This window comes from Microtus ochrogaster, unplaced genomic scaffold, assembly GCF_000317375.1.
Source record: "Microtus ochrogaster isolate Prairie Vole_2 unplaced genomic scaffold, MicOch1.0 UNK123, whole genome shotgun sequence".
Taxonomy (NCBI): domain Eukaryota; kingdom Metazoa; phylum Chordata; class Mammalia; order Rodentia; family Cricetidae; genus Microtus; species Microtus ochrogaster.
In genome coordinates this window covers 46459-60331 of record NW_004949221.1, presented here as the reverse complement: position 1 = coordinate 60331, position 13873 = coordinate 46459, and the positions used below count along the sequence as shown (strand labels likewise).

Below are 13873 nucleotides of genomic sequence, written 5' to 3'. Positions count from 1 at the left end.
ACAGTATCCCCTCCCCATCTCCACATCTCACCCACACAGAGCAGGGCTTTGAACGTGAAGGTCATGGCATCTTTTTCTGGAAGCTGCAACTGTGTTCATGGGCAGAGGTACAGAGACTGCCTGGAGAGACAGGAAATACAGGGTGTGGCCTCTGGGGGCAGACATTCTGTATGACACGGTTGTACTGGTGCAGCCCCACAGGAAGGGGAACTGCCCTCTTCATGCACCAGGCTCTATCTTCCTCCAGGTTGTGACTAGATCAGGTAGTAACTCTGCAATGAATTCTTTTATGGATGACGTTTCAACAGTCCTGTCAGTGTCTGTTTCATCTGTCCTCATCTTTGCCAGTTCCACATGGAGCTGACAAATTATGAGGCCGATATGAATATTACATACAAGAAATACAAATTCACACTTAGGTTTGCATTATTCCTTTTCACATTTTTTTGTGAAATACTTTTTCATGTTTGAAGGTTTCTGTGAAGGATCTTGTTGTGTATAATAAAATTTATAATCTCATTCCTCATTTTCTAAAGTGTTGAATTGCACATATGCATCCATATTTGGATGTTTTTTATGATATGTGTACTTTTCACTACAATTTTAAATTATACTTGTTTATTTACACTTATTTCTTTAAATTACACATAGTTAATAATAATATATTATACCTACTTTTTCTTCATGCATTTATATTTACATGTGCCACAGTACTGCTTGGAGGTCAGAGGACAGCTACAGAGGCAGTTTTGTCCTTGTGCAATGTGGATCCGAGTCAGGATTGAAGGTTGGCAGCAGCACTTATACACTGATCCTTGTCAGTAGCTCACTCTTAGCATCATCACTTTCCTGTGTTCTTCTGCTCAGGCAAAAAATAAAGAAAGATGCTGGGTCCGGGTGTCCTGGGTCAACCAGGTCCATGCATTCTTTGAATTTCTTGGTGTGCAGGTTGTTGGTCTGGAGGCATTCAGCTGCATATGGGTGCAAGTGTGAGCAGACCTTGTGGGCAGCAATGATATGGGAGTCTCCTCTGTGTGATGTGATTATCATTAATGAACAAAGAAACTGCCTTGACCTTTTGTTAGGGCAGAACTTAGGGAGGTGGAGGGACTGGAGTGAATGCCGTGAGAGAAAGACAAGGTCAGGGGAGGTCATGGATATGCCACCGGAGAGGACATGCTGGAACTTTGCTAGTAGGCCAACTTCGTGGTGATATATAGATTAATAGAAATGAGTGAAATTAAGTTGTAAGAGTTACCAATAAGAAGCTAGAGCTAATGGGACAAGCCGTGAATTAATTAATACAATTTCTTTGTGATTATTTCAGTTCTAGGCGGTCTGGATGAACAAGAAGCTCCTCCTTCTACTGAGCAGTGCATGGCCTTGTCATAGTTTTACTTCTAAAGAAACTGCCAAAGGGGTGGCTCTATTATTACACATGGACAGCACCTGGTGAAGGGTGGGAATTGTTTTGGACTTTGCTGTTGGTCAGGGTGCAGCCAATCTCTATCTGCTGGCAGCAAATGCCAACCACCGATCGTCAGGAGTGATCTTGGTCTTAGTCTTGACACTTTTCATGGAGTCACTGAGTCTTGCCCTTCAAGGGCTTGCCAGCTTGCCAAAGATTTCAATCTTTGTGTCTGTTCTACCACCTAGTTGAAAAAAAAGAGTTCAATAAAAATAGTTTATTTCCCTTTACTTTTGGTACTAGAGACAGATGCCAGAATCTCCAATATTCTACTTCTGAGCCATACTCCACCCTTGAGCCACGGCAGCTTTTTCCTGCAATTTTCAATTTCAGATATTACTTTAAATTTATTTCACATGTTAAATTTTTCTTATGCTCATATGTTTGATTATTATTGATGTTGATTAGAAACAGGCTCTCTCAGTAGAGTCCTGGTTGTTCTGGAGCTGGTTATGTAGGATGGGCTGGTCTGGAACTCAAAGAAATTCTCCTACCCCTGCTTTCCGTTTAGATTAAAGATGTGGGCCACCACGCATGGCCATGTGTTTGATTTTTCACTTATTTGAAAATGTCATATCAGTATGCATTGTGTCTTGGATGAGTCCACCCTCCACCCTTCCCCTTCCTCATCACCCTCTCTGATTGGATCCCTCCTCACTGACTTGTTTGCTTTTATTCCCTCTGGGTCTTGCTAATGGTTGAAAATCCACTTTCCTGTCTTACACACCCAACTTTCTGTTCTCTTCCTCCCATCTAGTTCATTTGTGTTTCTCTTAATCTTGGGCATAGTTCCAGGGGCCACACCTTTAAAGATAACTGGCTTTCCCTCTCCCAGTAGGCATCAATGCCAATAGCTCTTCATCTGTGGATGGGACTTTGTGCCCATCTCCCAACCCCATACTGGATTTGTTGTTCATTGAACTTACATTGGGTTTGTAGATATCCTTACAATCACTCTGAACTCAGATGATCCACTATTCTTCAGTGACCAGAAAATTGTTTATTGACATCATCTACCACCTGTGGATCTTACAGTTTTTCCACATTCTCTTCAGTAATGATTCCATGTCAGGAATGTGCCACATGGGGACAATTCTCTTACTTATCATCACCTCAAAGATTGTGTCAGGCACACACAAGTTCTGTTTGTCACATGGAGAATGAGATAAAGGTCACTGAGTATTTTCCCCTGTTGTTACAGACCCTAAAGACACCTTAATTTCCTCTCTGAATAAATATTAATATGAATAATTACCATCTTGTAAGTCTGTCTATGTATGTCCTTTGTTAAATCAGAATAATGTTCAGTTCATAGAGTCCTTGTGTGAAAATCTTAGATGTCTGGGTTTATTTCACAGTACTGCACACATTTGATGTTGTGACTCAAGTCTTGGACTTCAGCATTCAGGAGGTAGAGGTAAGAGTATCGGGATTTTAAGGATATTCTTATTATGTAATGAGTTTTGGGTCAGCCTAAACTATATCAGGCAATATCTCATAAAAGGAAAGAAAATTCCCCTGGAGTATGTGGTGAACATGATCAATCATATTTTATGCATGTAATAACCTTCAATAATGAAAATGTATTTGCTGTAAAACTCCCACATTAGGTGTATGTACCAAGTATTTCATCTCATCCATTTCTAAGGAGATATTTCCATCCCAGACTCTGCTTTTTTTTTCTACCCTTCTAAGTTCTCATGCCAAGCATGTCACATGGCTATACTGTCTCCTTCCTATTGATTTCTTTGGCAGCTGTTGTTTCTGACCTGATTTAAGTGATGGATCATGCCATTTGAACCAATAGGGGTTTTACTGAGTGCTGTGAACTCATTCACACCTCCCTCCCACAGGCGTCATTGTCAGCTAGAAGAAGTGCTGCCCTCTGCTGGTTGTGTGCAGAGTTCCTGCAGAGCATTGCAGCTGGCTTGTATACCCCAGTGTTAACCCCTTGGCTATGATCTACCTTTTGTGATTGTTACCTTTTGTGTTCACATCCCTCTATTTGAAGTGTGTAAATCTATCTGAGTTTTTCCTGAAATGTTCAACCCAATACAAAACTATGCATAAATCAAAAAATAGAGGTATCCTAGTATGAGAATTTCTTTGGCATTTGTCTCTTTTGAGGAGATTCAGATAAAAGGTTTTGGTATGTGGAAATTAACTTGCTGAGGTTTAAACAGAATAAAAATTAAAATAAATTAAACATTAAAAAATATTTTTTTCTTTTTCATTTCTTGAGATAGGGTTTCTCTGTAGCTTTGGAGCCTTATAGACCAGGCAGGGCTCAAACTCACAGAGATCTGTCTGCCTCTGCCTTCCAAGTGCTGGGATTAAAGGTGTGCCACCACCACCCAACCAAAATAAAAAACTTTTATGAAACAAAAGCTAGTCAGTTCACCGGAAGCAGATTCCTCTTCCATAGCAAAAGTCAAAATTCATCCTAGTGTGACCCAGGTTTTTCCAAGGAATAGGGGAAAAACTGAAAAACAGAACTGACATGGTTGGATGAGCTACATATGATGATCTTGCCTCATATGACTGACAGCCACACATGCCATCTCTTCAGTCCTCTCTGACACTGATGGGTTAGATGTAGAATTCTACCAAAAGCATCACATTTGTTGGTGGATATGAACTCCCAAGGATGTAGGGTCACGGTTCTTCTCCAATCGTGCCCCATGGCTTCTATCCCTAGCACCCCACATGCACTACAATTACTGATCACATACTCAGATGGCCTCTTCTGGGTTAGTTCTTTAAACCTCTGTGTTCTTCTGAGTTTGCCCGGCAGAGAATGTCTCCTGTTGCTTTTCACAAACAACTCATGGCAGCATGTAGAAGAATCTCTGCCTTGAATCTTCTCTGGTACTAGGCAGAAACTCAGAGGCAGGATCTTGAGTAGAGGTTCTGTGTTTGTATGACTCCTGCTTCACACATACCATATCTAGTGTTTTGTTGTTTATGGCAGTGAGTAATTTTCTATCTTTACAAGTAAGGGCAGATCTTGGTTACTGACTTTTGATCCAACTTTGTTTCTTCTTCAATAACATTTCACATATTTATTCCCTGTGAATAAAGCACAAATACACATACCCCACAACATATGTACACACAAAGACACACACACACACACACACACACACACACATGAGTTTGTAGATTTATATGTTTAATTGAACCTTGAATTCTGGAGTATGCTCATGTTGATCATGTCTATAATTCCATCCATATGCCAAGATGTGTTCCCTTCTAACAATTAGTTCAGAATTTTTAGTCTTTCCTTAGTCAGGAAGAGATTATCCACCCATCTTCCTGATGGAATGAGTAGGGACCTGGCCTCTCCTAAGGACAACATGAGGACAGGTTCTGGCTGCCCCAAACCTCAAAGACCAGAATCCCAAGGACTATGAGGACCATGACAGCAAACCCCATTCTGATGAGATTCTCCACTGTATGATCTTGTTTCTTTGAGGCTGTATTGTGGACAAAGAAGTTGCAGAGTTTAGTGATGGTGGAAATTCCCTCAAGAAGATGATCCCAAGATAATTAAATGTCTCCAACATAATTGAATCTCCACAATGGACTCCAAAATATCCTGGACAGAACTTGGACCCTATGCTTTCAGTGCTTTGAGTTTGAATTTTCTTTATTCAAATGTCTTGGGTTTGGGCATGTTCTAGGATGGGCTGATAGTCTCCAGTGATCTTGTGAACAGAGGAAGAGTATGATGTGGGCATGTGACCTGAGGGTTTATCTGAGTTCTTCTTCCTCATTTAATGTAAATACCTATCATTCTCATTCTATAAACTAATGATGTTCCGGAATGAATCTTTTTTTGCCTTGCCATAGCTGGGTTCCCTCTCTTATTCCTATTGCCACCAACACCACTGTGAAACACCAGTGAAAACAGAAAATTCAGAGTAGAATGAATTGTCCTGAAATTACAGGCAACGATCATGAGTAACTGCATTGCATGAGTCAGAACATTCATCACTTGACACCGCATTCTGTATCTCAACCTCTAACTCTTGGGTGTCTATTGGGATCTGTTTGCCTCCTTCCCTAACCAGCTGTAGTGACAGAGAATGAGGACTTCAGTGGAATAAGACAGGGAGACTACCAGGAGATGGAGCATACTCCCTGCACTGGCGTGCCTGATACTCACCATCTGTTGTCATGGGATTTGAGGGTGGTGGGGTCAAGGCTCCAATGGGTCCTAGGAAACAGAACAGAAGAGGGTGAGGGTTAGCTGTTAACCCAGGGATCCTGACTTTGCTCACTGTCCTACATCTTTCCGGTAACCTCCCAATATCCTCATGCTGTTTACTCCAAACCTAGATTGCAATAAAGGATGGAGTGGATATTACATGAAGGACTGCTGCTGGCATCACTTCTCTGACTGGGAAAGGGCCTTCTTTCCCACCGTCCTCTTAATCTCACTCAAGACAAGGGCTCTCTAGTTTCTTGAGTTCTTTATATATTTTGGAGATCAGACCTTTGTCTGTTGCTGGGTTGGTAAAGATCTTCTCCCAGTCCGTAGGTTGCCTTTTTTGTCTTGGTGACAGTGTCCTTTGCTTTACAGAAGCTTCTCAGTTTTAGTAGGTCCCATTTATTCAATGTTGCCCTTAATGTCTGTGCTGCTGGGGATATACATAGGAAGCGATCTCCTGTACCCATCTGTTGTAGGGTACTTCCCACTTTCTCTTCTGTCAGGCTCAGTGTGTTCGGACTGATATTGAGGTTTTTAATCCATTTGGACTTGAGTTTTGTGCATGGTGATAGATATGGGTCTATTTTCATTCTTCTACAAGTTGACATCCAGTTATGCCAGCACCATTTGTTGAAGATGCTTTCTTTCTTCCATTGTATACTTTTAGCTCCTTTATCGAAAATGAGGTGATCATAGGTTTGTGGGTTAAAATTTGGGTCTTCTATACGATTCCATTGGTCGACTTCTCTGTTTTTATGCCAGTACCACTCAAGAAACTAAACTTTAAAATGCTAATTAACCCAATTAAAAATGGGGCACTGAAATGAATAGAGAATTCTCAACAGAAGAAGTTCAAATGGCCAAAAGACACTTAAGGTCATGCCCAACCTCCTAAACGATCAGGGAAATGCAAATCAAAACAACTTTGAGATATTTTACACCTGTCAGAATGGCTAAAATCAAAAACTCCAATGATAGCCTTTGCTGGAGAAGCTGTAGAGGAAGGGGTACCCTCATCCATTGCTGGTGGAAATGCAATCTGGTGCAACCACTTTGGAAATCAGTGTTTTAGTTTCTCAGGAAATTCGGGATCCAGCAATACCACTCTTGGGAATATACCCAAGAGATGCCCTATCATATGACAAGAGCATTTGCTCAACTATGTTCATAGCAGTATTATTTGTAATAGCCAGAACCTGGAAACAACCTAGATGCCCTTCAATGGAAGAATGGATGAAGAAAGTGTGGAATATATACACATTAGAATACTACGCTGCGGTAAAAAACAATGACTTCTCGAATTTTGCATGCAAATGGATGGAAATAGAAAACACTATACTGAGTGAGGTAACCCAGACCCAAAGAGATGAACATGGGATGTACTCACTCATAATTGGTTTCTAGCCATAAATAAGGGTCACGGAGTCTACAATTGGTGAACCTAAAGAAGCTAAGTAAGAAGGTGAACCCAAGGAAAAACATATAGTTATCCTCTTGGCTATGGGAAGTAGACAAAATTGCCGGGGAGAAAATTGGGATCTTGGGGGTGGGATGGGATGGGAGTAAGGGGAGATGGGGAGAGAAAAGGGAGAAGGGGAGGATGGGGGGGCTTGGGGAAAAAGGATGACTGGGATAAAGTAAGGTTGGTTAGGGGAGCACGGAAGCACAATAGTTAAGGGAGCCACCTTAGGGTTGGCAAGAGACTTGAACCTAGTGTGGCTCCCAGGAGCCCAAGGCGATATCCCCAGTTAGTTCCTTGGGCAACTGAGGATAGGGAACCTGAAATGACCCTATCCTATAGCAATACTGACGAATATCTTGCATATCACCATAGAACCTTCATCTGGTGATGGATGGAGATAGAGACAGAGAACCACACTGGAGCACTGGACTGAGCTCCCAAGGTCCCAATGAGGAGCAGAAGGAGGGAGAACATGAGCAAGGAAGTCAGGACCATGAGGGCTGCACCCCACTGAGACAGTGGGGCTGATCTATTGGAAGCTCACCAAGGCCAGCTGGACTGTGACTGAAATAGCATGGGATAAAACCAGACTCTCTGAACTTGGAGAACAATGAGGACTGATGAGAAGAAACAGACAATGGCACGGGGTTTTGATCCTACTTAAGGTTCTGGCTTTGTGGGAGCCTAGCCAGTTTGGATGTTCACCTTCCTAGACATGGACCGAAGGGGAAGAACCTTGGACTTTCCACAGGGCAGGGAACCCTGCTTGTTTTTTGGCTTGGGGGGGGGGGGGGGGAGGATTGGGGGGGGGGGAGATGGGTGGGGGGTGGGGGAGGGAAATGGGAGGCTGGAAACTTTTTTTTTTCCTTTTCTCAATAAAAAAAAAAAGCAAGGGCTCTCCGAGCATTTCGATCTTGAGTCTCCATGACAGTTCAGGGTCACCTCACCTGAGACAGTGAGCTCCACAGGGGCACTGGCATATGACAACAGGTAGAGAGATGAGCCTTCAGAAACATAGCCCCTGTAGGTGCCTGAGAGGTCAGAGGTCACAGCACTCATGGAGAATTCTGCCTGGAACTCCCAAGCTTGGAACTTTGGTTTTAGTTGCTGGGGTGGGTGTGCTGCTTCCTCCTTAGACAGAATGAAGGTGTCCACTATGTCAGCTGTCTTACACAACAGGGTCACATTGTCTCCCGAGTGTACCGTGGAGTTAGGCTTCACTGAGAGGGAAGGACTGACCTCAAACTGTCCTATATAAGAGAGAGATGATGAGAGGCCGCCTTCATTGTTCTGAATTGACAGATAACCTGGATCTTTCGTGAACACCTAAGAACACTCTTTACCTGAGCCCCTCTCCTGCTCCCCTGTTTCTGCCTGTATTGCCTATTAAAATGCCTGTGCCTCATCCCAGCCATCACCTCCTTAATTCCCCAAAGAGAGTCCTAGTAGGGGTTAGTTATCCAAGCAAAGCTATGTAGTTTCTCACCTGTGATCAGGATATCCAGGGGGTCACTGGAGGCTGACCACTCAGAGGAGAGGTTGTGAACATCATAGCATCTGGACTGGCCTCCAGTAGAGCTGCACACAGAGCCAAGTGCAAAGTTGACCAAAGAGAGACCAGCCTGGGTTTCATGGCCATAGTGTTGGGTGAAGTATACTCCTACCTTGTATAGAACAAATATGACATATTTGATGTCAGAGCAACACTGCAGGGTGAGGTTATTTCCAGGGTACAGGATATGGCCTTGGTGAGTCAGCAAGGAAGGCTTCTTAGATAGGCCTAGAGAGAAGTTGATAGGCTAGTGATTGAGGAAATTGTTTTTACCAAACACTTATGTCCTCCCATCCTGCCCTGCACACGTCACGACTTCTCCTGAGGAGTGGGGATCTGGTTCATCAACCAGGTTCTTGCTTTTTCACTCTTTGTCTACAGCTACACAGTGGGACACTTCCATGGCAAAGGGCTTAGGGTGTCAAATATGATTGGTCAATGATGGAAATGACTCACCAGAGATGTGTATTTCCAGGGGGTCACTGGGTACTGACCACAGCTGTGGGGTCTGCTTGTAGTAACCATAGCATCTAAATGTTCCTGTGAGGTTTGCTGTTACATGATCTATAAAGAACAAGGCTTGGTACTGCATACTATGGGGTATATACTGTGAGTCCATGTAGCTGAGGAACTTCTGAACTTCCTTGGTGAGAATGAACTTGTCATATCTCCCCCCTGAGACACACTGGAGAGTCATGTTCCCTCCTGAGATCACCACAGGGCTGGGCAGGGCTGACAGCCTGGGTTTACTGTTGTGGATTCTTAGTACAGAAGGAAGCAGACTGATACATGGGCTCATACAGCTTCAATTCTTTCCAGGGTGAGACTTGGAAGGGGAATACTCCTGAGAGCAGAGCCTGGGACTGAGACCCTGACTGTCCCCTCACCAGTCACCACCAGTTCCAGGGTGTCACTGCGCTCTGTCCAGCTAGCTGAGCTGTAACAGTAACAGTGATATTGCCCTGCATGTAGACGTGTCACAGAAGGGATGGAGAACTTGGTTTTGTACTTAGGCTTCTCTGGGGTTTGCATGTCCATGGATTTTTGACTTCCCTCTTTATGCAGAATATAGATTTCTGCATCCATGTTCCCCTGACACCAAATGGCCATGAATATACTTGAGGCTACAACGGATCCTGGTTGAGCCTTGATGGTTGGTTTGTGGAGGGCCCCTGCAAGGAAGTAGGAGAGAAGGAGTTGGTCCTGTCTGAAAGTTGGCACTGAGAAAGACATGCTTACAGATGGGACTTTGTTTCCTTTAAATTTATTCTTCTGCCATACAATACATCCCAATAGCAGCCTCCCCATATTTCCTTCCTCCCGTCCAGATCCACTCTCTTCTGTTTCTTTTCAGGTAAGAGCAGGCTTTCCAGTGATATTAACCAAATATGGCATGACAACATACAATAACTAGGCACACACCCTCATATTAAGGCTTACCAAGGCAGCCCAGTAAAAGAAAAAAAATCCCACATGCATGAAAGAATTAGAGACTTTTCTACTCCAATTATTATAGTTCCAACAAAAACCCTAAGCTAGACAGGGAAGTATTGTGCAGGCCTTTACGCCCAGCACTATGATGTAGAGGCAGGCCCATCTATGAGTTAAGGCCAACCTGGTCTACAGAGTGAGGTCCAGGACAGCCAGAACTACAACAGCGAACCTCTAAAACACAAAACAAAGCAAAAAACCCAATGTAAACAACCACAGCATGTGTGCAGAGGGTCTAGAGCAGAACAATGCAGCCTCTGAGTTTGTTGATTCGGTCTCAGTGAGCCCATGATTTCTGCTTAGTTGATTCTGTGGTTCATGTTCTTCTGGTGTCCTGAGTACTTCAGCTCCAACAATCCTTCCTCACTGTCTTCTGTAGATTTTCCTGAACTCTTGTGGATGCTACTTGAACTGATCCAGAATAACAGAAGGCTCCACGAAGATTCATTTCTGGCCTGTACCTCCTGCTACTCTCTGCCTTGGACTCTGTATCTTGGGCCCCACTCTCATGTGCTTTGTGTCAATGGGCTCAGGAGCCCTGGCTCCTCACACACACCACGCACCAAGTCCTCCCAGAACACCTGTATAATTTCAATATCATTAAATGGAAAATCTGGGGTTCCTCACCTGAGACCAGGAGCTCCAGGGCTTCACTAGGTTCTGACCACACCTGTGGGCTGTAACTATGATAGCTGTAGCACATGAATGTCCATCTTTGACTGGAGGTCACAGGATCCACAGAGAATTGAGCCTGGAACTGTCCAGTAGATTGATTATACTGTGAGTCTTTAGTAAAGGACTGTTTCTGTGATCCTTTGTTAGTCAGAAGTAACCTGTGATAAGGCTGAGTTGAGGCACACTGGAGGGTGACATTCCCTCCTTCAGTCACCACAGGGCTGGGCAGGGCTGACAGGCTGGGTTTACTGTAGACACCTAGGAGGGAAGGAAGGATCAGTGAAATTTCCTCAAGGGCTCATTATCTTCTATGGAGTGAAGGGGGCTTTCCTGTGAACAGACACACTTCTTGACAGTCAAGCCTGAGACTGGAACCCTGTGTGTCCTCTCACCTGTCACCACGAGCTCCAGGGAGTCACTGGACTCTGACCATCCATCATGAGTCCTATAGTGACAGCAATATCGCCCTGCATGCATACGGTGTACTTTTGAGATTGAGAATTCAACCTGGTTCTTAGGGTTCTGTGGAATCTCTGTGAGCTGTAGGCCTTGGTATACCTCTTTATAGAGCCTGTACTCTTTTGCTTCCACAGTCCCAATACACAAGAAGGTCACTGTAGTATTCGCAGAGACCACAGTGTCTGGCTGTTCTCTGAGGATAGGTTTAGGGAGGGATCCTGCACAGAAATGAGCAGCTAGGACCAAGGACAGCCATCCTCAGATTACAGGCTCCAACCCCAACCATCCAGCCGCCCCCTGGTTTAGCACACATCTGTTGTTTTCCAGCCTCCCTGCCCAGGCATGGCTTCTGGGAATGATGGGAAGTGAAGGTCATGATATCTGCAGCCACTCACCTGCCAGCACTGGTACCCCGATGCCCAGAGTAAGTCCTGGAAGAGAGTTCCCAGTGAGAGGTTTGTCCCTGAAGCTTGAGCAGGTCTTCCCCTTTGCAGGACCTCCTGAGACCGTGTTGTTTCCTGATGGGCCAGTGCTGGTCTGTGGGGCAGCATCAATCCTAGACCACAGTATCCCCTCCCCATCTCCATATCTCACCCACACAGAGCAGGGCTGTGAACGTGAAAGCCATGGCATCCTCTTCTGGAAGCTGCAACTGTGTTCATGCGCAGAGCTAGAGAGACTACCTGAAGAGACAGGAAACACAGGGTGTGGCCTCTGGAGGCAGGCACTCTATGTGACATGGTTGTATTCCCCACAGGAAAGGGAACTCCCCTCTTCAGGTACCAGGCTCTGTCTTCCTCCAGGCTGTGACTAGGTCAGGGAGTAGACTCTGCAATCACTTCTGTTATGGATGACATCTCAACAATCCTGTCAGTGTCTGTTTCATCTGTCCTCATCTTTACCAGTTCTACATGGATCTGACAAAATATCAGATTTATATAAATATTACATACAAGAAATATAAATTCATATGTCGGTTCGCATTATTCATGTTCACATTTTTCAATGTTTGAAGGTTTCTGTGAAGAATCTTGCTATGTACATCTGCATGGAATAAAATTTATAATCCCCTTCCTCATAATCTCAAGTGTTGGGTTCCAAATGTGCATCTCTATTTGGATGTTCTTTTATGATGTGTGTAGTTTTCATTACAATATTAAATTATACTTATTTATTTACACTTATTTTTAAATACACATATTAAATAATAATATATTATACTTACTTGAAGAAGGGGTAATGGTCTTGCCCTTTGGGCTTGCAAACTTGCCAAATCTTGGTGTCTGTTCCACCACCTAGTTGAAAAAGAGAGTTCAATAAAAGTAGTTTATTTCCCTTTACTTTTGGTACTAGGGACTGATGGCAGGCCTCCAGTATTCTACTTCTCCTGAGTCATATTCCACCCTTGAGCCACAATTTTCAATTTCTGATTTTCCTTTAAATTTTTTTCACATGCTAAACTTTTCTTATGCTTATATGTTTAATCGTTTCTGATATTGATTAGAAACAGGCTCTCTAAGTGGAGCCCTGGCTGTCCTGAGCTGGTTATGTAGGATAGGCTGGTCTGGAACTCACAGAAATTCTCCTGCCCCTGCTTCCTGTTTAGATTAAGGATGTGGGCCACCACATCTGGCCATGGGTTTAATTTTTGGCTTGTTTGAAAATGTCATATTAGTATGCATTGTATCTTAGATGAGTCCACCCTCCACCCTTCCCCTTCCTCCTCACCCTCTCTGATTGGATCCCTCCTCACTGACTTGTTTTGCTTTTATTCCTTCTGGGTCTTGCTAATGGTTGAAAATCCACTTTCCTGTCTTACACACCCAACTTTCTGTTCTCTTCCTCCCATGTAGTTCATTTGTGTTTCTCTTAATCTTGGGCATAGTTCCAGGGGCCACACCATTAAAGATAACTGGCTTTCCCTCTCCCAGTAGGCATCAATGCCAATAGCTCTTCATCTGTGGATGGGACTTTGTGCCCATCTCCCATCCCCATACTGGATTTGTTGTTCATTGAACTTACATTGGGTTTGTAGATATCCTTACAATCACTCTGAACTCAGATGATCCACTATTCTTCAGTAACCAGAAAATTGTTTATTGACATCATCTACCACCTGTGGATCTTACAGTTTTTCTACATTCTCTTCAGTAATGATTCCATGTCAGGAATGTGTCACATGGGGACAATTCTCTTACTTATCATCACCTCAGAGATTGTGTCAGGCACACACAAGTTCTGTTTGTCACATGGAGAATGAGATAAAGGTCACTGAGTATTTCCCCCTGTTGTTACAGAGCCCTAAAGACACCTTTAATTTCCTCTTTATATAGATGCTAATATGAATAATTACCATCTATTAATCTATCTATGTATGTCCTTTGCTAAATCAGAAAAACGCTCAGTTCAGAGTCCTTGTGTGACAATCTTAGATGTCTGGGTTTAATCCCCAGTACTGCATACATTTGATGTTGTGACTCAAATCTTGGACTTCAGCATTCAGGGGTAAGAGTATCGGGATTGTAAGAAATTCTGATAATGCAATGAGCTTTG

At 43.6% G+C, this 13873-nt stretch overlaps 1 protein-coding gene across 1 annotated transcript in view; it reads right to left on the bottom strand.

Annotated features, from left to right (window-relative positions):
• The window catches only part of LOC101999691 (leukocyte immunoglobulin-like receptor subfamily B member 3), a gene marked incomplete at its 3' end in the record, with an annotated part of 197194 nt that extends 185246 nt beyond the window's left edge, over positions 1 to 11948 (bottom strand). Inside the window, 12 exon segments of the mRNA XM_026778290.1 lie at positions 4825 to 4944; positions 7272 to 7308; positions 7447 to 7460; positions 8091 to 8393; positions 8630 to 8923; positions 9152 to 9444; positions 9479 to 9498; positions 9572 to 9867; positions 10814 to 11119; positions 11254 to 11538; positions 11716 to 11751; positions 11915 to 11948. Coding sequence (XP_026634091.1) covers positions 4825 to 4944; positions 7272 to 7308; positions 7447 to 7460; positions 8091 to 8393; positions 8630 to 8923; positions 9152 to 9444; positions 9479 to 9498; positions 9572 to 9867; positions 10814 to 11119; positions 11254 to 11538; positions 11716 to 11751; positions 11915 to 11948 — 2038 coding nt within the window.
• Positions 11949 to 13873: the final 1925 nt, after the last annotated feature.